Below are 26,332 nucleotides of genomic sequence, written 5' to 3'. Positions count from 1 at the left end.
GTTTGTTATTGAATCTTTGGAAAAAAACAGTCACTGCGAATAGATCCAAACCATTTGTTCCTTCAGTAGTCTCTATAGTTTAGTTTAGTTTAGCATAAAGACTTTAAACGGGGAAACTATACGGGGAGACTATAAAACTAACAAGCTGCACCTGTAAAGCTCACTGATCGACACATTGGTGCATAAAACAAGTTGTGTCCTGGACCAGACTGCAGCTGTTGGATCAGCTGACCATCAGATCAACGGCACGCTGGATCTTATAATCATCAGTACAACTGAAAGTACAAAGTGGTCAAAATACTTTGGCTTTATTTTGAATTTGAACTTTTTTTACAATGAAAATGTTTTGACTCTTGGTGTTACAGCTGTTGGATGAGTCGACATGAAATTAGGTTCAAACATTTTTGTCCACATCAGGATGAACTGTAACAATAACGATCCTTTAACTTCTCATCTAGCGCCACCAGAGACGTGTTGATCTCAGGAGTTGATCCCACTTCGCCGAAATCGCTTTACATCCCAGCTCCAGTCCTGGGGGCTTGGTAAAATATCTCAGTTGACCAATCAGAGAGGAGGAAGTTAGCACATGACCCCCTGTTATTTTTATACCAAAAAAAACAGCTACACAAGATTTCTAAACTTTCAAAAGGAAAGACGACACGTCACTCACTGTAGTTTAATATTTGAAGGAAAGACACTGCATCCTGTAGTCAGACAATAAGCAACCACTCTTCTGTTTACATCATCCAATAAGCATCCATTATGCAGAGGGCTGCTGTTTCCTAATGACCAATCATGACAAAAGGAAATCCTGACAGACGCCTCTACCTCTCAGTGCTCAGTAACACTGGAGCCATTTGTTCATCCATCTCTGAGGTTACACTCACACACACACACAAACACACACAACATTATATTTTCTCAGACTGTTAGAATCCGTTGCTGTAGCAGCTCAGGTCCAACGAAGCGTAGAGTCTGTTTGTTTGGTACAGCAAAGACGAACACCAAACTCAGGATCCTCCTTCACGTCTTTTGTTTCATTTATCTTTCAAAATTAAATATATATGTCAAATATATTCAGTGCAGATATTCATGTAAGTGCAACAGAATGGCTGCAGTCGCCTTTGACATCAAAAGTCTCGGAGCTTTTCATGAGCTGTCATCATCACGGAGGCTCATGGCTCCGCTCTGATTATGGTTCAAAGTCCAAGAAACGTCTAAATGAAAATGGCTTTAAAATACAGCTTAAAGATTTATGATAAAAGTAGAAGTGTTCAGATGTTCTGGAGGTATGTAATGATGAAGAGGTCACCAGCACTCAGAAGCCAGAGAACAGTCCAATATGGACACCAGAGTGAGCCAAGAAGTTTCAGCAGTCTTGAGGTTCAACAAGAACCACGACAGAACCGTCAAAGTTGTTCTGATCCTTCAATAAACCGGTAACACTTCACATTATGGTGCACTAAACCATAAGCGGTTACTCGGGTATGAGTGACGAATGGAGGATAATTGATCAATTATTAATTAGTAATCTTTGAATAGCTCTGAATTTAAGCCCTGCATAGAAGATAATGTAATTCAAGTTAGTTTTGTTCTGCTCAGCATCAAAGTTAATCAGGAATGACTCATGAAGAAAGTGAATGATCAATTCAGATATTCATGGTCTATACTTAATATAGTCTGTTCTCTAATAATGCATCATTCACTGCTACAAAGTCCTTGATTTAGATTTACTCAGAAAATTCAAATTAACAATTCAGAAATGATCAGGTCGCTCCTGATTTGCTCCCTACTTGTTCCTTATAAACTACTCACAATTGAATGTACTGTATTGTAAAGTGATGAGACATAAACCTAACAGAACTATACATAGTCTATCAGAGTGTTTAGAAACCTGTCAGATAAAACATATCAAAAACACATCAGAAGTTGATCTAAACCTCTCAGACTATTCAAACACCTGTTAAAACTGTGACATCAGAATCTTTAGAAATCAACTGTCAGTAACCCGTTACAAGTTTTACACATCTGTCTGAATCTCCAGACAAATAACAGAAAGTTTAGAGACCTGAAAAGACAGGAGTCTGTCAGAATATGCAGGAACCTGTTGGGACCTGGTACAACCTTTAGATGCCTATCCAAATCTTTACACAAATAACAGAAAGTATAGAAACCTGAAATACCAGGAGCCTGTCACAATATGCAGGAACCTGTTTGAACCTTTAGAAATCTATCACAATTTTTCATGAAGAACCTGGTAGAACCTTTTTAGACCCGTCAGGAGCAGAACTTCTAGAAGGACTTTATGTGGCAGTAAGCCTCCAGTGAGGAGAAGACGATGTACATTAACCACAGGCTGAAGAACAGGCAAGAGGTGAGGATCTTTGGGACTCTGGGCCCGCCAAGCTCCCCACCGATCTCAGGCCGGCGGCGGTAGATGAGGACGGCGATGCAGATGAAGGCGAAGACGGTGAAGAGTGTTACAGAGAAGGCCAGCGTGCCCGGGTCGACCCTGAACACCTGGTTCTTGGAGTAGTGGTAGATAGCAGCGATGGACCAGGCCACGCCGATACCCAGGAAGACATTGACAGCGTTGCTTCCTGTCACGTTGCCGATGGAGGCGTCGGCGTATTGGTCCTGGATGGCCGACACCTTACTGGCGAAGGTGTCTGACGGGGAAAGAAAGCAGAGAGCGATGATGTGTTGCTGCAAACTTAACGAGTGTAGCTGCTGCACTGATTTATATAAACAGAAACAGAAAGTCTGCATTTACAGACTGGAGGTGTGGTTTCTGTCTCTATACGTGCAGGGAGGCTCTAATTCAAGGGACTGTCCAGGTGCATTATGGGAAATGTAGGATACAGTGTTTTTGGAGTCTGGCCAGAACTACAGACTTTTTAAAAATATCCTTACACAGCTAGAACTACTTTATGAAAGAGACACTGAATCACTGAATCAAGCTCCCCTTTAAAGAGTAACTACACCCAGATTAATAATCTTTCACTGCCCTCTTTCTATCCCCTAAGAGGGAAGGGAGGAAGGAAAAGAAGGAAGGAAGGAAGGAAAGACGGAGGAAAGAAGGAAGGAAGGAAGGTAGAAGGGAGGGATGGAGAAAGGAAAAGAGGAAGGAAGGAAAGAAAGAAGGACAGAGGAAAGAAGGAAGGGAGGAAGGTAGGGGGGAGGAATAAAGAGAGAAGGAGGGAAGGAATGAAGGAGGGAGGGAGGAAGGAAAGGAAGGAAGGAAGGAATGAGGGAAGGAAAGAGGGAGGGAGGAAGGAAGGACAGAAGGAAGGAAGAAAGGGGGATGGAGGGAGGGAGGAAGGACAGACGGAAGGAAGGAAAGGAGGAAAGAAGGAACAGTCAAAACAGACGGGGTCAATTTGACCCGGGAGGACGACAGGAGGGTTAATCCATACAGTGTCTGCCCAGCATTACATTTATGGCTTTAGAGAATTATTATTGACAACAGCGTCTGCCAAATGAATGTGCAACTGTAACGTGATTGAAAGTCGCCATTCTGTGTCAGACCTGGAACAGATGTGCCCAAAGCTACGAACACCACAGCAGTGACAGAGTCTTTGAGGCCGACGGTGCAACCGAAATGCGACGCCAGGTCACCGATCACCGCCGTCAGGAGGCCGATGACGGAGATGGAGACGACGAAGCAGGCCCAGCCGTTCCAGTAGTCGGTGGGAGGAACGAAGGCAAACAGAAGCTTCCAGAAGACCGTGAGGAAGTGCATGACGTAGTCGAAGCAGGAGGGCGGCTTCTCCTCACCGCACTCGTCATCATCGTCACCTGGAGAGAAGGAAGCAGCACTGATTCATATTCAAAGCTTGGTTGAGTTTATCTCCAATAACTTTACATGTTTGTTTCTCTGTAGCTTCTGAGTTTGTACCAGAGTTGACTGTGATGGCCTCCACAAACTGCTCCCTCCAGCTGTTTGTTCCAATCAGCACAGCCAGGTTGGTCTTCTTGATGAGTTTATCCACAGTGCTCTGAAACAAGAAACCAGTCAATCATCAACAGGTCCCATCAGTTTATTGCTTTATCCCCTCTGTGTAGCTAGAAACATGCCAATAAGAAGTGATGTGATGTGGATGTTTTGCTTCTTTTTCTAAATTATCTTGTTGAGTTTGAGGCTCTGGGCTTCTTACCTCCTCCTACTACATCTAACATACTACATCTTCTTGTTGATGACATCTTGCACTCTTTAATCCAACAAATGATTAACAAAGTTAAGTTTGCTTTTGTTTGTTTTTAACCCTCCTGTTGTCCTCGAGTCAAGGAAGGAAGGAAGGAAGGAAGGAATGAAGGGAGGAAGGGAGGAAGGAAAGGAAGGAAGGAAGGACGGAGAAAAGAAAGAAGGAAGGAAGGTAGGAGGGAAGGAGGAAAGAAGGAAGGGGGGAGGAAGGAAGGAAAGAAGGACAGAGGAAAGAAGGAAGGTAGGAGGGAGGGAGGAAAGAAGGAAGGAGGGAGGAAGGAAGGAAAGAAGGAAGGTAGGGGGAGGAAAGAAAGAGAAGGAGCGATGGAGGAAAGAAGGAAGGACGGAAGGAAAGCGGGAGGAATGAAAGAATGAAGGGAGGAAAGAAAGAGAGAAGGAGGGAGGAAGGACAGAACGAAAGAAGGAACAGTCAAAACATACGGGGTCAATATGACCCGGGAGGACGACACGTAGTTAATACATTTTATGTAGTTTACTAACTTTTTTATACCTTTTTATTATTATTATTTTAGCTTTTAAATGTATTTTTATTTTATTACTTTTTCTTATTTCTTTTGTGAATTAGTCACAAACTGTTTTATTGTTCACTGATCTTTTAACCCTCCTGTTGTCCTCGAGAGGAAGAAGGAAGGAAAGTAGGGAGGAAGGAAGGAAGGAAGGAAGGAAGAAAATGAGGGAGGAAAGGAAAGAAGGAAGAAGGAAGGAAAGGAGGAAGGAAGGGAGGGAAGAAGGAAGGAAAGGAGGGAGGGAGGGAGGAAGGAATAAGGAAAGAAGGGAAGGAAGGGAGGAAGGAAAGGAAAGAAGGAAGGGAGGAAGGTAGGGGGGAGGAAAGAAAGAGAGAAGGAGGGAGGGAGGAAGGAAGGAAAGAAGGAAGGGAGGAAAGAGAGAGGAAGGAAAGAAAGCGAGAAGGAGGGAGGGAGGAAGGACAGGCGGAAGGAAAGAAGGAAGGAGGAAAGAAGGAACAGTCAAAACAGACGGGGTCAATTTGACCCGGGAGGACGACTGGAAGGTTAATAACTGCAAACCAGACTGGATGTACAAGCCAAAGACAAAAGCACTATTTTTACAACACCAGGAAAAAAGAGTTACTGTAGTGTTAATTTATTGGAAAGACTTAAAGATTTGATATTTGTTGTTTTTTTAACCTCCTGAACTTTGTGGTATAGACTTTGTTCCAGTATTGTGGAAGAGCTTTTGGCCCCCTCCTGTTCACAGACTGGGTCATCTTTGGATTTGATTGTTTAAATTGTGCCAACAGATAAATTAAAGTGAAACTGATCCCACCTTGAACTCGTACGACTCCTCTATGATGACCTCGAGTTTGACGTGTTCACCGAGCATCGGTCTTCCCATCTCTGCGATCCGCCTCTCCTCTTCCTCCTTCTTCGTCAAAAGCTCCTCACCCCCGTCCTCTGAAGGAGACACACAGAGAAGTAGCACTCATCACAGACGCTTCACAATCAACAAGGAATCAAAAAATACACAATAAGTGTGAGGCGGATTGACAGATGACAGGGTTGATTGGATGAATGGATGGATGGATTGATGAATAGATGGATGGATGAATGGTTGGATGGATGGATGGGTGGATTGGTGGATGTATGGATGGATGGATGGGTGGATGGATGAATGGGTGGATGGATGGATGGATGGGTGGATGGATGGATGGAAGGATGGATTGATTGGTGGGTAGGTGGATGGATGTATGAATGGATGGATGGGTGGATGGATGGATGAATGGGTGGATGGATGGATGGATGGATGGATGGATGGGTGGATGGTGGATGGGTGGGTGGATTGGTGGGTGGGTGGATGTATGAATGGATGGATGGATGGATTAGTGGGTGGGTGGATGGTTGATTGGATGAATGGATGGGTGGATGGGTGGATGTATGAATGGATGGATGGAAGGATGGATGGTTAGGTTAATTGGCAGATGGTTCAATGGATAAATGGGCAGACAGATGGAAGAAGGATGGTTGGATGATAGATGGACTGTTAGTTAAAGGTGGACAGATAGATTTATGAATGATAGATTTACAAAAGACAAATAGATACAGTATGGATGGCCGGAGGTATAGATAGATAGATAGATAGATAGATAGATAGATAGATAGATAGATAGATAGATAGATAGATAGATAGATAGATAGATAGATAGATTAGACTATGGTGGAGACAGATGGACACACCTGCGATGGTGATGACAGCAGAGGGGGCGGCGTGTTCTCGTCCCTGGACCTTCCTGTAGACGTCTCTGCCTGAACAGGTGAACATTATAACAGGTGAGCAAGTGCAAAACAGATGAAACAGAAACAGACTTGACTTAAACCAGACGCCTGATATTCCTGACAGTCAAAAACAGCAACGGAACGAGAAAAAAAGACAAAATCCTGAAACATCACACACAGTTTAAATTTGTTTTTGACCCAATGAAGGAATATCTGCTGAGTCAGGTGAGTATTTAACCTCAGGAACCAGTTTCACAAAGATTTAGACTGGTCTGTATTCTTAGGCCAGTCTTCATTTTGCTCATAAATCAGTCTTATGCAAGGTAGACCATCTCACAAAAATAAAGACTAATTTTAAGCCAAAAAGAATAAGACGCCTTTCTCCCAGGTGAACTCAGGCCAAAGATCCATGTTACCATAACAACCAGTAACAGTGAGATCAGCTGACCAGTAGCACCCAACGACAAAAGAGGAAAACATGGCTCATAATATGTGGCTGCTTACGTTGAATCCACTGGAGATATGCAGCAGTGAGGACAGCAGCCTGGTGTCACTCTGCTGTTGACCCCACATACTCACCATTTATCCCCCAAACCAGAGAGGACTGTCCACTGTTTATCATCAGCACCATATCTGCAGTGTCTTTAAGGTTTTCCTGTGGTCCTCCTCTTGTTTTAGGATTTCTTCCCCTGAACATTTCTTTGATTCTGGGGTAAATGGAGCTGAGTGGATGGATCATCATGGTAGATCTTATAATACATCCATAGGTTGGATGTGTTTACTGGACGGCCTTTTTTTTCAAATTTTGAACAAGTCTTAATATATCCAGAATTCACTGTACCGCAGTCCTGCTTAACCTTCGTGTCGTCAAATTTACCCGGCTGTTTTATGTTCGTTCGTTCCTTCCTTCCTTCCTTCCTTCCTTCCTTCCTTCCTTCCTTCCTTCCTTCCTTCCTTCCTTCCTTCCTTCCTTCCGTCTGTCCTCCCTCCCTCCTTCTCTCTTTCTTTCCTTCCTCTCTCTTCCCTCCATTCATTATTTCCTTCCTCCATCCCCCTTTCTTCCTTCCTCCCTTCCTTCCTCTCTCCCTCCTTCTCTCTTTCCTCTCCCTACCTTTTTCCCTTCCTTCTTTCCTTTCCTCCCTTCCTCCCTCCCTCCTTTCCTTCCCTCTTTCCTTCCTCCCTCCTTTCCTTCCTTCTTCCTTCCTCCTTACTCCCTCCCTCCCTCCTTTCCTTCCTTCTTCCTCCCTTCCTACCTTGACTCGAGGACAACAGGAGGGTTAAGATAGAATTAACGGCTTTGTGCAACAGGGGATTATTTGGACATCTATCTGAAGTCTTACTATTTATTATATCTAAGCCATAACCAAAGTCTATCTTTGTGAAACCAGCCCCAGATGAGTTTTCACTCAGCCATGTGATGGTGAAGCTGCAACAAACTGAAAACAGCCACAACATGATGAACAACGTATATAATATGACATTATACAATGAGCAAAACGTTGACATGACCATCAGGAATCATGTCTGAACTGATAAACGTAAGCCCTCGGCTTTAAAACAGAGCATGCTCAGTGAGAGACGACCTCACGCAAGAGAGATGTTTTCCCATCAGCCTCAGCGGTTGAGGAGGTCAGAGGTTGAGTCAGTTAGTGAAGAGAAGTGCATCATCATACTGCAGGGTCAGTGAGGTCAGCAGGGGTTGACATGCAATGTTAGTGCATGCAGTCAGGATGCGGATGTTGGTCTTATGTCATTAAACCAAGATTTATAGAATACTCGGGGCGACATTTCTGTGCTGCAGTATAAAGAGATAATGAATGATAATAAAATAAAACACAACTGTAATAATATAACATACGTCTTCATAGAGTTAGCTCAGAAACAACATTTAGTAAGAAGTTATTTGCTGTCTGGTGATTTTAAAGGAAATGTTTGTTTGCTTGACCTTACTGTTGTCCTCCCGGGTCAAAATGACCCCGTCTGTTTTGACTGTTCCTTCTTTCCTCCCTTCCTTCCTTCCTTCCTTCCTTCCTTCCTTCCTTCCTTCCTTCCTTCCGTCTGTCCTCCCTCCTTCACTCTTTCTTTCCCTCCTCTCTATTTCCTCCCTTCCTTCTTTCTTTCCTCCCCTACCTTCCTCCCTTCCTTCTTTCCTTTGTCCTTTTTTCCTTCCTTCCTCTTTTCCTTTCTCCCTCCCTCCTTCCCTCCTTCTTTCCTTCCTTCTTTCCTCCGTCCTTTCCTTCCTCCCTTCCTTCTTTCCTTTCTTCCCTTCCTTCCTTCCTCCCTCCTGTCCTTCCTTCCTTCCTTCCTTCTTCCTCCCTTCCTCCCTCCTTTCCTTCCTTCCTTCCTTCTTCCTCCCTTCCTTCCTTTTTCCTCCCTTCCTCCCTCCTTTTCTTCCTTTTTCCCCCCTCCTTCCTTCTTCCTCCCCTGCTTCCTTGAATCGAGGACAACAGGAGGGTTAATTAAAAACGTATTAATGTTAATCATAACTTCTCAGTAGTGATCCATTCTGTGATTTAATGGGGGAACATTTTGCTTCTGCCACCAAAGAGTGATCAATGAGAACCAGCTGAGAGGTTTTATTGTGTCATCAACGTGCTGCATCTGTTATTGTACATGTTGTTGCTTCAAGTGTTGAAACACTTGAAAACACCACAGAGAGAGATCTTACCATACTGCTGTTTATCTAGTCGGAAGCCACAGGAAAAGTATAAATTAACTCAGGTCCAACTGTGACTATTCTTGTATTATAATTAAAAAAGAGAGAGTGCAAAATCAAAGTATTTGGGTTCACCTACCTGTTTTGACGAATCCACCTAAAAGGTCAGAAAATATGAAACAAGAAGTCAAAGTTTGCCCCTAAATTTGTGGTGATTCATTCATTTTAATAAAATAAATTCTGAAAGTCTAAGTTTTCTGTCCAGAGGAAACACAAGTTATTATGCCATCAGTAATAAATGAATAGGAAAGAATGACAAACAGTCAGCACAACAGAAAAAGCAGGAAATGAGATGCGCTTACCGGATTCCTGAAGCAACAGAGCTGAAGAGAAGAAACAGACGAGAGAGAAATCAGACAGGAAAACAGGAGGGATGAAAATATGGAAGATAAAGACAAAGGAGCCCAGATCCTCAAAGACACTCAGTGTGTTTAGTGACGGTCAATTTCCTCTCATGTCCCAACCTGTCCCAACCTGTCCCAACCATTCCTAACCTGACCAAACATGTCCCAACCATTCCTAACCATTCCTAACCAGTCCCAACCTGTCCCAACCATTCCTAACCAGTCCCAACCATTCCTAACCTGACCAAACATGTCCCAACCATTCCTAACCATTCCTAACCAGACCCAACATGTCCCAACCACTCATAACCAGACCAAACCTGTCCCAACCACTCATAACCAGACCAAACATGTCCCAACCATTCCTAACCTGACCAAACATGTCCCAACCATTCCTAACCAGTCCCAACCTGTCCCAACCACTCATAACCAGACCAAACCTGTCCCAACCACTCATAACCAGACCAAACATGTCCCAACCATTCCTAACCATTCCTAACCAGTCCCAACCTGTCCCAACCATTCCTAACCAGACCCAACATGTCCCAACCATTCCTAACCTGACCAAACATGTCCCAACCATTCCTAACCATTCCTAACCTGTCCCAACCTGTCCCAACCACTCATAACCAGACCAAACCTGTCCCAACCATTCCTAACCAGACCTAACCATTCCTAACCAGATCCAACTTGCCAAACATGTCCCAACCATTCCAAATGTCCAGACAGTCCCAATCTGACTTGACATATCCAGAACTTTTCTAATCTATTCCAACAAATCCAATTAATCACGACTCATTTAACAACCCTAAGTGTCCTAACCTTTCCTACCAGAAGAAAGCAGTCCAATCCTGTCCTAACATATCCAGACAGATCCAGACCTGCTCTGACAAATCCAAACTAGTAGGAACACATCCTGAGTTGGACTAAACTGTCCTAAAGTGTCCTGGTCTATCCCGACAAGCTCCAACCAGTCTAAACTTGTTCTACCCAGTCCTACCTGTCTGTCACATCCTGTTGTAGCTCGTGTTTTATTTTGAAAGTTATTCTCTCCTTGTGTATTTTTTTAGTTTTACTTCCTGTGTTTCCCCTGCCTTAGTTGATTGCCTCATGTGTTTCACCTGTTTTGTTTCACTCACCTGTGTCCTGTTTAGTTATTACCCCATCATGTCTATATAGGTTTTGGTTTTCAGTTCAGTCTTTGTTCCGAGTCTTTGTGTTGTTTCGCTCTGTGAGAAGACTAAGAGAACGGAGCCATCTCCCCAGAGATTAATTAAGAATTAGGTTTCGTCCTCTGTCCTCCATTGCCTCTATTGATATCAGCTAGCAACAACAACTTGAATAAGTGCGGGTCTGGTGTCGCATAGAGTGACGTAGCGTAGAGACGTAGAGAGACGTCACGGACAGTCAAATCCGATGTGAGTGTTTGGAGCTGTTCAGACTCAGACACATCTGTCCAAATGAGATGTGAAACTACCTCCCAAAGTTGGTTTCCATCTGGTTTGCAAAAATCGGATTTCATGTGATTTATGACTGTTCAGACTTCATAAGAGCCATTTGGGTCCAATATAAATTGGCTAAAAGTGTTTTTGCTGCTCATTCGCCCATTGTATTTTGCAAGTGTTCATTCGGCCTGTGTTTGATATTAAAGTCCCTGCCTAAGACTCTGCCTGCAGTGTCTGCTTTTGGGTCCAACTGCTCCGCAAACCGTGACAGCTGTCCTTACTTTCTTTAACCACTTGTTGTAACATGTCTTGAAAGGTCCCAACCAGTCCAAACTAGCTCCAATGTGTCCAAACTAGTCCCAACTTGTCCTGGCCAGTTCTAACCAGTCCCAATCTGTCCCCAGCTTCTCTTTACTGGTTCTTACCCATCATAATCTTTAACTAGTCCAAACTAGTACCCACCAACCCTAAACAGTCTGAACCAATCACAGCTGATTCTATCACTCCTCCAGTAACAGGTCTGACCAATCGGAGGACAACTGACAGCTTTGTGAAGGAGAAAGCAGCAGAGCGACAGCAGAAAGAGTAAACTGAACACAAGCAGACAAATAGCGCCTTGAGGTAGACGAAGGAAAGGTCAAAGGTCATCGGAGAGGCCAAGGTGTGTTGCTCACACCTGTCCATCTCCTGCCGTTCCAATATGGCTCCTGCAGCTCTATGTAGAAGCTGGCCTGCTTATCGTACTCCTCATGGTCAATTATTTTAACCGCTATGGTCTTCCTGCAGATGAAACAGTGCAGATAACAACAGTGGGAGAAGGGGGGGGGGGGGTCAGAGGTCAGGGGTCATGCGTTAGTTTACACATTCAAACACACTCTTAGAGGCCTGAGTCACCATGGCAACATGTGATGACTTCACCTCTTCTGGCCTGCAGGGAGGAAGGAGCTCTGAGGTTAAAGTCACAATGAAAGAAACAGACTTTCACACCTTGTTGGTCAACTTCCTGTCATAATACACACATCATTAAAGGGTTATTTCAACTAACAACCTTTTCCCACTGGGTTCATTTACAACATGATGTGAAGTTTAGGTTTACTGCTGTTTGAATATCTTTTAAAAGACAACTCAAATACTGGAGTCTGGTTAATTTTATCACAGACTGAGCTTCATCTTCCTCTCCTAAACTCCCGTCAGCCTTGCTTATGCATATGTTCAAAGTCAGATTCAGTTTTTTGCTGAATCAGAAGCAACTATGGTTACAAAGATTAGATTTTGTAACCATAGTGACATCTTTTGTTCCCATAGCAACAGCGAAGGTTTCTGAAGGATTCATTGTGACTTTAACGATCAAAGTGTAAACTTCTACAATAGACTGATGATGATGATGATGATGATGATGATGATGATCCTCCCTGTGAGGCCTGGAGGTGAGTTTGGATTAACAGGGGTCAAAGGTCGTTAATGATGAAGGTTAGGGTTGGGGGGGGGGTGGGGGTTAGAGCACGGGAAGGCGACGCCCCCACCTTTCCTCTCACTCATCTCCAGCAGCCGAGGCTCTCCCATCTCTATGAAGAAGTTCTTGTTTTTCTCGTATTCTTCATCATCGATTATATTGACCTGAAAAGTTTTACTGAAACAGAGAAAAAAAAAAGAAAGAGGTTGCAGAGAGAGAAGTGAAGAGGACAGAAAACAAAGGGAAGATTCAGCTGTAAGCAGTGAGTCTGATTGGCAGGAAGTGTCTGAAAATAAAAACCTAAAATACTCAACATACATTCAGTCTTTACCACAGAATGAACTAATGGAACTTTCCCACTACACAGTTCCAGCACGACTCGACTACTTTTTTTTTTGCGTTCCCATCAGGGATAGTACCTGGTACCTGGTACTTTTTTAGTATCTGCTCTGCCGAGGTTCCAGGCGAGCCGAGCCGATACTAAATGTGATGTCATCAGTCTGCCGGCCTCTGATTGGTCAGAGAGTCACTGGAAGAGTCATGAGCCGTCCCACACAAGAATCAAACCCGGCATTTTTAAATACCAACAACAGCGTTAGTGTAGATTTGTGTGAGACAGAAAGCCTCATACAGCAGCAGGAAGGAAGGAAGGAAGGAAGGAAGGAAGGAACTTGCTTTGTGTGAGACAGAAAGCCACAAACAGCAGCAAGTACACCATCGCCTCAATGTCCTCCATTGTTTATGTGTTTGTGTCGTGTAGAAAACAAAGTCACGGCAGTTTCACGCAGCATTGCTATGACGACCTCGCCCACGTTGAGGAGGAACTATAGTAATGGAAAAGGTTCCTGGTACCGTACCGAGCCGAGTAGAGCTAGAACTGTATAGTGGAAAAGCGCCATAATAAAGCAGCTCACTGTGATGTATGTGAGGACAGTGAAATAAACCATGGTTTCTCTTATTGTTTCAGGGTGGGCTGTGATTGGCTGGTTGTACCTCAGAGTTATACTCAAGAGATGTACTTGAGGAGATGTACTTGTGAAAACACCTAAAGGAGTTTTCCACTGCGTTACCACATTAGAGTAACATAACAGATGACTTCATGTTGATGGATTATCTCTCTGCAGCGAGTTGATTCTCACTGAAATGAACACGAAGGACGACTGAGGTCAGATTACTGTGAGTCAGATGATGAACTGATCCTTCAGAAACCTGCTGACACAGTTACTGATAGAGTTATATAGTTGTTCTGCCTTCAAGTGTTGGAGGCTTCGCTGGGCTGCAGGCTACAGCAGTCCTGATTGGACAGAGTGTGTGTGTGTGTGTGTGTGTGTGTGTGTGTGTGTGTGTGTGTGTGTGTGTGTGTGTGTGTGTGTGTGTGTGTGTGTGTGTGTGTGTGTGTGTGTGTGTTGTGTGTGTCAGTGCCAGCAGTGTGGAAACAGAATATTGCCTTCATCCATTGCCATGTTTTTTTAATGTCAGCAGATGATGGTTTGGAGGTTTCGTCTCTGTGATTTAAGGGCACACAATCTTTTCTAAACTGTTGTTTAAGTTTTAGAAACTATAAAAGATTATTCTGTATATTAATATTCTGAGTCTCTACTGGAATATCTTTACATGATTTCCAGTTAAAAACTCCTTATTTATCTTCTACTGGTCCTTTATGCAGCCGAAACATGTTTAGCTCCTGTCTCTTTAGAGTGGAACTTAGCAACCAAGATTCCGGAATGGATGGTTGTTGCTAACGAAGCGTTCAAAGCAGGTTGAAGCCTACATGGAAACACCTTAGCAACCACCTTAGCAACCACAATTCCGGAATGGGCGGCAGTTTGTGGGTTTTTCCAGATTTCGGAACTTTGACTTTGTTTATTATCTGATATCATACCAGGCTGTAAATAACAGAAGATAACATAAAGCAGAAAATCTCTCCCTCAGTTCAGCCTCTGTCTGAAACAGGCTGTTTTAGCTCCTGTCTCTTTAAGGTTTATTGTCCATTATATTATCACATTAACGTCTGACATAAATCATGTGACCTCAGTGTTCAGTCTGACCTTTGACTCATGCAGAGATAAAACTTACTTTTGTGAAGATTTGAAGCTTTTCTTTGACTTACATGATCGTTAAATGAATATCTTTGAAATAATAGATAAATATAGAATAGAGAAATATAGATTAATCATTAATGAAAATGAAATTAAGGTTGCATAGCATGTCAAACAATAAGCTAGACCTTTTACTTTTTTTAAAATTAAAATGTGTATGAGCTCAATCAGAAAACATGAGCTGCCATCTCTCTCAGAGAAAAAAAAGGAGAAAATATTCACATTAGAGAAGCTGGAATCAGGAAATCTTGACTTTTTTTTTCTTTAAGAATTACTCAAATTAATTTAATAGCTGGCAAGTAATCTATTAATTGATTAATTGTTGCAGCTCTACTTTGAATTAAATATACAAATAATAAATCATTCTAAAAACTGAGTCATTGAAGATATGTCATCATATATTTATTTACTTATGTCATCATATATTCTGTAGAAGTGAGGTTTTATTCATGACTTCTGTCACGTCAACTTTTATGCAACAGTTCCTTCAGTCCAGATTAATGTTTAAGACCAGTTTCACCCCGAGGTGTAACAGTATCTATAAATGTCATCATATCATCCAACAGCATATTAAAGATTCTCTCTGGTATCTCTGATCTCTACTAACACTATAGAGCAGTTTATTTTGCTGCACAGCGACGCACCAACAAAGAAGACGAGAGCAACATGAATGTAAGCGATGCAGGATTTATAGATTTGCAGATGTGATACGAGGAAAATAATGAAATGGATTCAACACATTTAGTTTGGCCTCATGGACACACACACTGTGGTGAATATAAACAGAAATGTAGTTTGTTTATAAGAAAACTGAACTGGACTGAAAATATTAAGTGTGTGAAAATGCAGTAAGACTGTAGCTTTGTTTCTCTGAGGTCTCCTGACGACCAGACTCACTGTCACCTCTCACAGAGTCGTCTGATTTAATGTTCCTATAAAAACTGAGCTGCAGGTACAGTCTGCTTATTATCGCTGCACTTTTACAAGAGCCCGATCAGTGTTCTGCGGAGGGAAACACAAGCTGAAATAAAGAGTGTCGTCAGGTTGGAGACGTGGCTTCAGGCCAGCAGCGACCTCCCCTGTCGTTGGCTCGGAGGCCTGAGAGAAACAAGCTGCAGCCATCTATCTGCTTTATGTGCTGATCCTGGAACAGAGCGGCCGGCTGACGATGAGCAGGATCCTGCTGCTGCTGAACAGAGGCTGCCCTAATAAGGAAGAGAGGAACATTGGCTGCTGCGTGATGTTTATCTGCCCAACACAGCAGCGGCTCGGCTCGGTCAGACTAACAGCACGACAGGAGACATCTGAGAGTCCGAGTCACTGCTCCGAGGTTTAACAAAAGATGGAACAAAGAAGGTTTTATAGACACTTCAACCCAAAAAGGAGGCAAAAAGCTGCACTTCACTGATTCAGTGTCACTTCTATAAAGTTGGTTGTATCAAAAGAGACCAAACTTTATGCAGCTGAAGTGGAGATGTGACTTACAGTCTGTAGTTTGGGTTAAAAATCCAAAAACACTGGATCCCACATTTCCCATAATGCACCTGAATAGTGTCAGGTAAACATCTGTGTCTTTCTGTTTTGGAAATGACATTTCAGCTTCTGTCTGTGTTTACAGCAAACTGAAACTACTTTCAGCACCCCCTCTCTGCACACATACTCCTGATGTGTTAAGTGTGGAGTTTCCCCTTTAAGGATCTCTAAACAACATTCTTCCAACAGAACAACATGTTTTCTGACTCTTTACAGAAGCTTTTGAGATATCAGTCAGTGTGTGTGTCCAGTACAGTACCAAGCATCACCTCTATTTTTTGTTTGTTTAAAATGTGCACAAACTGAAATGTAAAAAGCAAATTTGTGGTTTTAGGAGGACGTGTACACAAAGAAGTGCTTGGTGGATGGATGATTGTTTCCATGAAGGTAACGAGAAACACCTGCGTCCATTAGCTCCTGACCAATCAGATGTGACGGGTGGTTAGTTAAATGCTGGAGGTTTTGATGGCAGCAGCAGCATTTAACAGCTGAGAGAAAGCAGCTCTGTAACTCGATCACACTCAAACAATCCGGTTCACGTAAACAGCAGCGGAGTGAAGCTCCTGTCACACACAGCAGCTCTGTTCGAGTTCAAAGATCCTCAATGGGAACTCGAACGTTTCCAAAGATACCAAACAAGTACAGCTGAATTAAGAGAGTGTGTGTGACTAAACTCACAACACATGATGATGGTTTATACAGCAGGACGGAGATCAGACAGAAGACTCACTGACTTTTATTCCACTAAAGAAACACAGACACAAATGAGACTGTATGAAAATGCCTCGTTTGTCAGAATGAACCAGTTAAAAAACATTATTTACACCATTTCCTCTCCTGTTGTTCAGCTCAGCTTTGGACCCGTCTATTAACAGACTACAGATCTTTACATTATGGATGATTTCATATCTGGGCCAATGATGTTTATATTAGTGTCCATGTGGTTTAGTTTAAATTTAAAGGGTTAAAATGTGAAAATAAACGTATGAATAACTTGCACACATTCTTTTTTTGTGGACCCAGCATCAAATTTCTGCTTTTAATCCATTTAGAGAGAATATATTAGAGGATTATGGTAAAAATGTCTAAGTGGTGTAACCATAAAAACTTTGTTCCAAATAATTCAACTTGCTTAAAAACAGTAAATTCTCAATAAAACACCATATCAACTAGTTTGGCATGATCTTACATTATAACTTTATATTAAATAAAGGTAATGGAATACAATTGTTTTAAATATTACATTTACTCTGGGGAAGCATTATATATTTAAATGAAGTCATTAGGGACGTTTTCACTGCAGGAACTTCGGGGTAATTTTACGGGCGGTGGCCGTCGGTGCTTTACAGGAACCTTCCTCTCGGTCCTCTCAACCGCTGTGTCTCCACTGAGAGGGCCGAGTGAGAGGAAGGTTCCTGATGAAGGTCTGATAGACTGAAAACATGACTCATAAACTCACAGCAGTGAGCGAGACAGTGTGCAGGAGCTTTTTTCAATTTTCTAAGTGAATTCAACTGAAAATAATCTGGTTTCAGATCTTATAAACATGACTTGAACTGTCATATTCTCTTTTAATGATGTCATCTGGTCGTGTCTTCTTCTTCTGCAACGGTTTAATGGCACCAGCTGCTGTTTATCTGCTGATGCTCAAACAACAGCAGTGGATGGAAACAAGAAATCACTGTCTGGTCACTGCTGTATTTTTAGTCTATGGAGTCACAATGTTTCGGTCGATGCCTGATGAATATCGGATAGACTATATAAATATTTATTATATTTTTATATAGTTAATTCAACTCAAAATAATCTGGTTTCAGATGATTTCAGATTTTATAAACATGACTTGAACTGTCATATTTCCATCAGCTTAGACTGACGCTCTTTTAATGATGTCATCTCGTTGTGTCTTCTTCTGCAACGGTTTAATGGCACCGACGGGATGATTAGTTATTTATCTGCTAATTCTCACACAACAGCAGTGGATAGAAACCAGGTGGGGAGTTCCGGTCCTCTGAAATGAGGCCAACGTGGAAGTAACTTAAAACTGCATTCTATCAAAAGGCCACCAGGGGGCGACCGTTTTGGTGTCAAAAGGACTTCCGTCTCTATACAAGTCAATGGAGAATTCACCAACTTCTCACTTGATTTCTAACCTCAGTAAACGTTTTCAAAATGTGTTTATGGTCTCAATCGCTAGTTTAAAGCCTTCTTCAATGCAGTATGATGTTCATTTGGGACATTTTGGCCTCCCTGATTTTATATGTGACGATAAAGCAGGGTATGCATTAGGGCGTGGCTACGTGGTGATTGACAGGTTGATTGGTTCACAGGTTCAGGAGGGCGCCTCATGCTCCTCCTGATGCCCATATAAGTAGAATCCCTGTTTTTATTTTTCCCAGCATGCACCTGAAATTTTTAAGATGAGATCAGATCTGAAACTATTGGCCTCCGAGCAGCAGTCCACAAACCAATGGGTGACGTCACAGATGTTACGTCCATTTTTTATATACAGTCTATGATGGAAACGAGAAATCACTACATTGTCTTTGGATGATTTTCTGGAAATTTGGTTAAAATTTCAGCTACATTTGGTCTGTTTCATAACATCCAACAGAGATGAAGCAAAGGGGGAAAAGAGGGAACATTTGGACTTAACAGGTTGTTCATAAGTTTGGAACAACTGGCAGCTACAGAGGCCGGTACCAGACCCAAAAAAGAGAGAATATTAGACCCCCACATGTTGCTCTGTGACTGATGAGCTAATGTTTGCTGTTGCCTCTATGTTGTGATGATGTATCAGTGTGTTTACAGCTTGCTTTTCTATCTCTACAGTTCAGCCCAGAAGCAGAAAGAGGGTCACAGTTTGATCCCTGAGGCTCGCGCTGCTGTCAGAAGAAGAAGAGCCTCGGAGACTTTGGCTGGTTGCGTCTCAGATGCTGGTTTCATGTGTGTTGGCGAGGAGGCGACGTGTTGGAGGAGGAGGAGCAGCAGATGGCGTCTCTGCCTCCTCAGCACGCCTGCAGGCTTCGTCCCGCTGTGATCATCGTTAGAGGAAGACGCACTGACGCAGGATATGTGAGTTTAACTTGGACAAACAAACTATTTCTTAACCCTCCTGTTGTCCTCGAGTCAAGGAGGGAAGGGAGGAAGAAGGAAGGAAGGGAGGGAGGGAGGAAGGAAGGACAGGAGGAAGGAAGGAAAGGAGTGATGAGGGAGGGAGGGAGGAAGTAAGCAAGGAGAGAAGGAAGGGAGGAAGGAAAGGAGGAAGAAGGAAGGACAGGAAGAAGGAAGGAAAGGAGGGAGGAAGGAAGAAGGAAGGAAAGGAAGGAGGAAGGAAGAAGGAAGGGAGGAAGGAAGGAAAGGAGGAACCAAGGGAGGAAGGAAAAGAGGAAGGAAGGAAGGACAGGAGGAAGGAAGGGAGGGAGGAAGGAAGAAACAATCAAAACAAACGGGGTCAATTTGACCCGGGAGGACGACAGGAGGGTTAACTGTTTATGTACTGATAAGTGACTGTTATTATTGCAAAAGTTAAGAATATATGTTGTTAATAAAGTTTGTTGTCTTAAAATTGAGATTTTTCCTGGAAGAAGAGTCGAGCTGAGTATCAGAAAACAGGAAAGGCTATCTACAAAAATATGATCAAATATATTTATGGAACAGGAGAATAAACCTGAATATACAGAATATAAATATGAATATGAATATAAATATAAATATGAATATGAGTATAAATGGAGGTACTATATCAGACAGTGCAGCTGTGGTATCAGTGGCATCCGGCTGATGACTGCAGCGGTCTATATAAGGCTTTCCAGCAGCCAATCGTGTGATCGTGTGTAAATGTAGGGCAGCGTCCTCATTAATAAACTGAAAGCAAAGAATGAGCGTGGCACCTTTTATGCGGCCATGTTTATGCTCTGGAAATAAACCTGTTGTCATTTCATTCCAGCTGCTGGCAGACATGGAAAGAGTCAGACTGCTGCCGCCGCTATGTGAGGCATGTAAACCTGAAGGTAGCAGTCACATGACCCTGCGGAGGAGGAGGAGGAGGAGGAGGAGGAGGAGGAGGAGGAGGAGGAGGAGGAGGAGGAGGAGGAGGAGGAGGAGCTACTGAAGCACCAAGAATAGGAACAGTACTTAATAAATCACTGTTCAATACCTGTTGGTCCAGATCTCTGTTCTCTCAAAGGTAAACTCTGTCTGGATGGTCAATGGTAATAAAATGATTGGTTCACTCATAGGACTTGAAAACTTGAGTTATTTCACCCCCTTAAATTAAATGAATCCATTGATGACAGCAAATCTATTATAATAAACTGAATTTGAGGCAAAACGTTGCTGTTTTAACCCTCCTGTTGTCCTCGAGTCAAGGAAGGAAGGAAGGAAGGAAAGAAGTAAAGAAGGAAGGAAAGATGGAAGGAAGGAAGGAAGGAAGGAATGATGGATGGAAGGAAGGAAGGAAGGAAGGAAGGAAGGAAGAAAAGAAAAAAAGGAGGGAGGGAGGAAGGAAGAAAAGAAGAAAAGAAGAAAAGGAGGGAGGAAGGAAGGAAGGAAGGAAGGAAGAAAAGAAGAAAAGGAGGGAGGAAGGAAGGAAGGAAGGAAGAAAAGAAGAAAAGAAGAAAAGAAGAAAAGAAGAAAAGGAGGGAGGAAAGAAGGAAGGAAGGAAGGAAGGAAGGAAGAAAAGAAGAAAAGGAGGGAGGAAAGAAGGAAGGAAGGAAGGAAGGAAGGAAGGAAGGAAGGAAGGAAGGAAGGAAGAAAAGAAGAAAAGAAGAAAAGGAGGGAGGAAGGAACAGTCAAAACAGACGGGGTCAATTTGACCCGGGAGGACGACACTAAGGTTAACTGTATGTGTGACTGATGAGCTGCTAATGAATCACAACATTCAGCTCAACAGGAAAACAAATAAAATGTTTCCTGTGCTGAACACTGAGAAGTTTTATGATGTAAACAGTATTATTCTGTCCAGCACCTCACTGACGTTAGGTCACATCCTGTCAACGTTTATTAGACTGATACCTGTGTTGGGGGTAACAGTAATATATTAGGGTTAAGCAGTAACGGAGTAATATAACGCCTTACTAACTATATATTGGTAATATTATTACAGTTACTGAGTCCGGTAACAGTAGTCCATTACAATCCGAGCTGTCGTACAGGCGGAAGTTTCTAAAAAACAACCCAACAGCCGTAAATAAAGAGGAGAAGAAGACAGTTTTAAATCAACAGAAGAAGAAGAAGAAGAAGAAGAAGAAGAAGAAGAAGAAGAAGAAGAAGAAGAAGAAGAAGAAGACGGTTTTAAATCAACAGAAGAAGAAGAAGAAGAAGAAGAAGAAGAAGAAGAAGAAGAAGAAGAAGAAGAAGAAGAAGAAGAAGAAGACGTTTTAAATCAAGGGAAGAAGAAGAAGAAGGTTTTAAATCAACAGAAGAAGAAGAAGAAGAAGAAGAAGAAGAAGACGTTTTAAATCAAGGGAAGAAGAAGAAGAAGGTTTTAAATCAACAGAAGAAGAAGAAGAAGAAGAAGACGTTTTAAATCAAGGGAAGAAGAAGAAGAAGAAGAAGAAGAAGAAGAAGAAGAAGAAGAAGAAGAAGAAGAAGAAGAAGAAGAAGAAGAAGAAGAAGAAGAAGACGTTTTAAATCAAGGGAAGAAGAAGAAGGTTTTAAATCAACAGAAGAAGAAGAAAAAGAAGAAGACAGTTTTAAATCAACAGAAGAAGAAGAAGAAGAAGAAGAAGAAGAAGAAGAAGAAGAAGAAGAAGAAGACGGTTTTAAATCAACAGAAGAAGAAGAAGAAGAAGAAGAAGAAGAAGAAGAAGAAGAAGAAGAAGAAGAAGAAGAAGAAGACGTTTTAAATCAAGGGAAGAAGAAGAAGAAGGTTTTAAATCAACAGAAGAAGAAGAAGAAGAAGAAGAAGAAGACGTTTTAAATCAAGGGAAGAAGAAGAAGAAGGTTTTAAATCAACAGAAGAAGAAGAAGAAGAAGAAGACGTTTTAAATCAAGGGAAGAAGAAGAAGAAGAAGAAGAAGAAGAAGAAGAAGAAGAAGAAGAAGAAGAAGAAGAAGAAGAAGAAGAAGAAGAAGACGTTTTAAATCAAGGGAAGAAGAAGAAGGTTTTAAATCAACAGAAGAAGAAGAAAAAGAAGAAGAAGAAGAAGACGTTTTAAATCAACAGAAGAAGAAGAAGGTTTTAAATCAACAAAAGAAGAAGAAGAAGAAGCCGTTTTAAATCAACAGAAGAAGAAGAAGACGGTTTGGTTTGGAGATGGCAACAACTGGTAATTCAACGTTTTCTAAGTCCCAGAAGAGGAAAGAAGCTCACAGTAAGTCTGTCTAAGTATCCTCAACAAACACCTGCAGAGAGCACAGCAAAAAATAGTGAGTACCTTTATTTTGTAATGCCTTGTAACTAAAAAGTAATGAGTAACTTATTACTCTACACAGAAGGTAATATTAAAGAAACGTGTTACTTTCAAATGCAAGTAACTAGTAATATGAAATATATTAAGTAACACTGACTGATACACTGCAGAGGAGACATGATTTAAAACCTTTAAAGACAAAACAACCCTAACACATTCTTATTGTACCTTAAACACGATATTGCTCATTAAACCCAGTCAGACACTGTGACTCTGTGCATCTGATACATGATGTATAAAATGGTTCACAGTGTTTCCCACAGACCAGGTAGCGATGTGGTGCAGGGTCGTACGGAGACCTTTTGAGGGGCTCTGACCAGGGGGAGGCGGCGTTGCCGTTGTAGGAGCGGTGCTGTGTGTTGGTAACCTAGCAACACTAGGGGGGGTCCGGGGGTATGCTTAGGTAGGCATACCCCCCGAAGAAAATTGTGAAAAATAATAGGGCTGCAACTAACGATTATTTTGACAATCGATTAATCAGTCGATTACTTTTTCGATGAATCAGATAAAAACATATTTTTTTAATTTCCACCCTTCATTCAAAAACAAAATATTATTTCAAATTGACGATGCAAAAAAGTGCTTAAACAACATGTTGCTGCTTGGACGTCCCTGAGCTGTTAAAGTTATATTAAATTATAAATAATAATTTAAACAAAACAACTAAATGTTAATGTCTGATAGCTTTAACCAATAACATGTATGCTACACAAAGAGGGATTTTCTGTTGTTCAATGGACCTGAGCTGTTGGAACAATAAATAAAAGATAAATAATAATAATGGTTTATTTTTGTTATTACCAGTTTTACTTTTACCATCATTAGGCTTCCATACATAGCTACTAGCTGCTGCTCTCCTGCTGCTGACTGTGAGATCTGAGCAGGTAAAAGTCACTCTCTAGTGTGCAGTCTTGCTTGCTTGCTCGAGATTGTGTGTGTGTGTGTGTGTGTGTGTGTGTGTGTGTGTGTGTGTGTGTGTGTGTGTGTGTGTGTGTGTGTGTGTGTGTGTGTGTGTGTGTGTGTGTGTGTGTGTGTGTACGAGAATAACAGGGATAAAGAGTGCCATGCGGAGATGAATGAATGGAACGATATTTATATTACAAAATCGCGTTTAACAAAAAAAACCAAAAAAAACCCAGAATCAATTCACACATTGGTCTATGTATGGGAATCACTGTGGTGAGATGCCAATCAGCTGGAACAAAGCAGAGCGTGATGGAAAGCTCAGCAGAGAGAAGACGAATGAGATACAAACATCACATATTGTCCTGATTGTTCAGTTTGTTTGTTGGTCCAGCGTTCAGCACCTTCTCAAGAACACAAATCATTATTATTGTGATAAAACACTTTTAACATCTGCTCAGTGGGAAACCTTCTGTATATAAGTTGTATGTATATATGTATGTGCCTTTTATGTATATATGTCAACCATGCTGAAAACAGAATATTAGAGTTGACAATCAAATCTCTTGCTGATGATTGAGATTTGTAATTTGTTGATAAAAGATGAAGAAACCTTTAACCCTCCTGTTGTCCTTGAGTCAAGGAAGGAAGGGAGGAAAGAAGGAAGGAATGAGGAAGGAAGGGAGGAAGGAAGGAAGGAAGGAAGTGAGAAAGGACGGAAGGAAAGAAAGGAGGAAGGGAGGAAAGAAGGAAGGGAGGAAGTGAGGAAAGAATGAGGAAGGAAGGAAGGAGTAAGGAGGGAGGGAGGAAAAGAGGAAGGAAGTAAGGAGTGAAGGAAGGGAGGAAGGAAAGGAGGAAGGAAGGAATGAAGTGAGGAAAGAAGGAAGGAAGGAAGGAAGGAGGGAGGAAAAGAGGAAGGAAGTAAAGAGAGGAGGAAGGAAGGAAGGAAGAAGGAAGGAAAGGAGGGAGGGAGGAAGGAAGAAGAAAGGAGGGAGGAAGGAAGGAAGAAACAGTCAAAACAGACAGGGTCAGTTTGAACCGGGAGGACAACAGGAGGGTTAATACTAACAAAGACTCTAATACCCAGAATGCTTTGCAAAGCTTTCACTGAACTCGGCTTTCATCCAAACGTCCTCATTATTCAGCTCTGTACACGGTAACATTGAAAGATTTGTACTTACAAGATCTCATCGTTCTCAAACTCCAGGACTCCATGCGTGTCCTCAAAGTCCTCTCCGCCTCCCTTTGCCGTCCCCTGTATGGTTTTATACGGAACCACCACAACACCTCGAGCTCCCGAGGACCGGATCACCTTCACCTCCATCACCCCGACGCTCTCGCTCACGTTCACCACCGGCTCCTCGAACGTAAAGATCCCTGCGTGGTCATCATCAAAGATGGTGACGGTGGCCGTGCACGGCAGACCCAAACCTGCAACAACGTCCACGTGGTTGGTCTTATCTGAGCCCGAACCCTCCGATAGGACCGTCACATTGCTGAGGTGAACCAGGAAATGCTCGTCTTCCTCAAAGATGTCATCGTCAATGATCTCAATGCGGATTTCCTTTTCTGTCTCGCCTGATTTGAACACGATAGTTCCTTCGGTGAACTCGTAGTCTGAGCCTGCATTAGCGGTTCCATCTTCAGTCCGGTAATCCACTGAGACTGTGCTGGTTAGGTCTCCGCCACGACGCACCACATTCAGCGCTACACTGCCACAGTTCTCCAGACACTGGTAGGTGCCAGGGTCAAAGAACAGCTTGGAGGAAAAGTTGTTCGCTGAGATCTCGGTGCAGATATCGTGCTGGACGGCTCTCTTGGCTTGGTCGGCAGCGTGTTTCTTCAGGATGTTGCCGGCTCCTGTCATGATCCTGGTTGCCTGGCAGCGATAGAAAGCACGACTCTTCTGCTGTTGGGTTAAAACTTGGTAATTGGCGAGCTCCATCAGCTGCTCCATCTCCTTCTCGGGATGTTTCTGTTTCAGCTCCTTCAAGATCCTGGCCACCTCTCTGCGGGCCTCGTCTTCCTCCAGCTCCTTCACATCAAAACCAACCTCTCCATCCTCCTCACCGTGGGAGTTGAGCATCTTGCCGTCCATTTCAATGTCAACCTTCGAGGGAAGCTCCGGCTCTCCTTCGGTCTCGATGATCATTCCTTTGTGCTTCCCTGCTCGGTATCGCTTGTACATGTATTTGTAGAAAAGAAGTCTGCGGTCGGCCACGTAAGCTAATCCGACACAAAGCGGGAAGAAGAAAAGTGTGAGGAGCCCTTCCCATATCTCAACCACACCTGGAGAAAACACTGCCAGGATCATGTAAAGCCAAGTGTATGCAAAGACGCTCCAGGTGGCAGTGATGAAGAACACCCGCAGATGCTTCACCTTCCTGGTCTGTCCATCAGGGATGACATAAACACAGAGGCCGATGATGACGAACATGTTGAAGGCGGCACTTCCTACGATAGTGTTTGGGCCCAGCTGACCAGCAGTGAAGTCGTGACCGCAAACCTCCACAACGGACAGCAGGATCTCAGGTGCGGAGGAACCCAACGCCATCAGGGTCAAGTTGGACACCGTCTCGTTCCAGACGCGTACCGTCGTGGTGATCTTCTCACCGTTCGGCTTCTTAATAGTGATCGTTCTCTCCTGCGAGGTGATGACCTCGATGGACGACATGAAGCGGTCGGCGATGATTGAGACGCCCAGGAACATGTACGCTAACCCCACGAAGTAAATGGTGGCTCTGGCGATGCGGTCGGTGAACGCCGGGTTGACTGGCTTCCACACCGGCAGGATGACGCCCTCCGCGCATTCGGTGCTGCCGCCACATTTGGTGCTGTTGCTGACCGAGCTGTTGGACGAGAGTAGAGTAGATCCTCCTGCTGCTGTATACGGAAGTTCAATTGAGATGATGGCGGACAAGAAAAGCAGCTGATTGGAGAACAGTGACGAGATCCACGCTCGGCTCAT

The 26,332-nt window shown here is 42.9% G+C and overlaps 1 protein-coding gene across 16 annotated transcripts; it reads right to left on the bottom strand.

Moving 5' to 3' along the window:
• Positions 1-2,292: 2,292 nt before the first annotated feature.
• LOC133999281 (sodium/calcium exchanger 1-like) lies at positions 2,293-26,332 on the bottom strand. 16 transcript variants are annotated; one of them, XM_062438486.1, is made up of 11 exons: positions 24,546-26,245; positions 12,485-12,591; positions 9,475-9,495; positions 9,248-9,269; positions 7,293-7,304; positions 7,001-7,011; positions 6,418-6,486; positions 5,510-5,637; positions 3,899-3,998; positions 3,529-3,798; positions 2,293-2,669 (listed from the first exon to the last, which is right to left on the bottom strand). In XM_062438486.1, exons 1-11 carry the CDS (start codon positions 26,072-26,074, stop codon positions 2,293-2,295), a joined length of 2,646 nt encoding a protein of 881 aa, XP_062294470.1. In that variant the 5' UTR covers positions 26,075-26,245. The 16 variants fall into 16 exon arrangements, with proteins under 16 accessions (XP_062294470.1, XP_062294454.1, XP_062294462.1 ...); XM_062438470.1 differs by lacking the exons at positions 7,001-7,011; positions 7,293-7,304 and adding an exon at positions 9,125-9,139 and having other exon boundaries at positions 9,252-9,269; positions 24,546-26,332; XM_062438478.1 differs by lacking the exons at positions 7,001-7,011; positions 7,293-7,304 and having other exon boundaries at positions 9,252-9,269; positions 24,546-26,299.

Source organism: Scomber scombrus, chromosome 2 (genome assembly GCF_963691925.1).
Source record: "Scomber scombrus chromosome 2, fScoSco1.1, whole genome shotgun sequence".
Lineage (NCBI taxonomy): Eukaryota > Metazoa > Chordata > Actinopteri > Scombriformes > Scombridae > Scomber > Scomber scombrus.
Note: the sequence above shows the minus strand (reverse complement) of the source record. Positions and strands in the feature narration are given on the sequence as shown.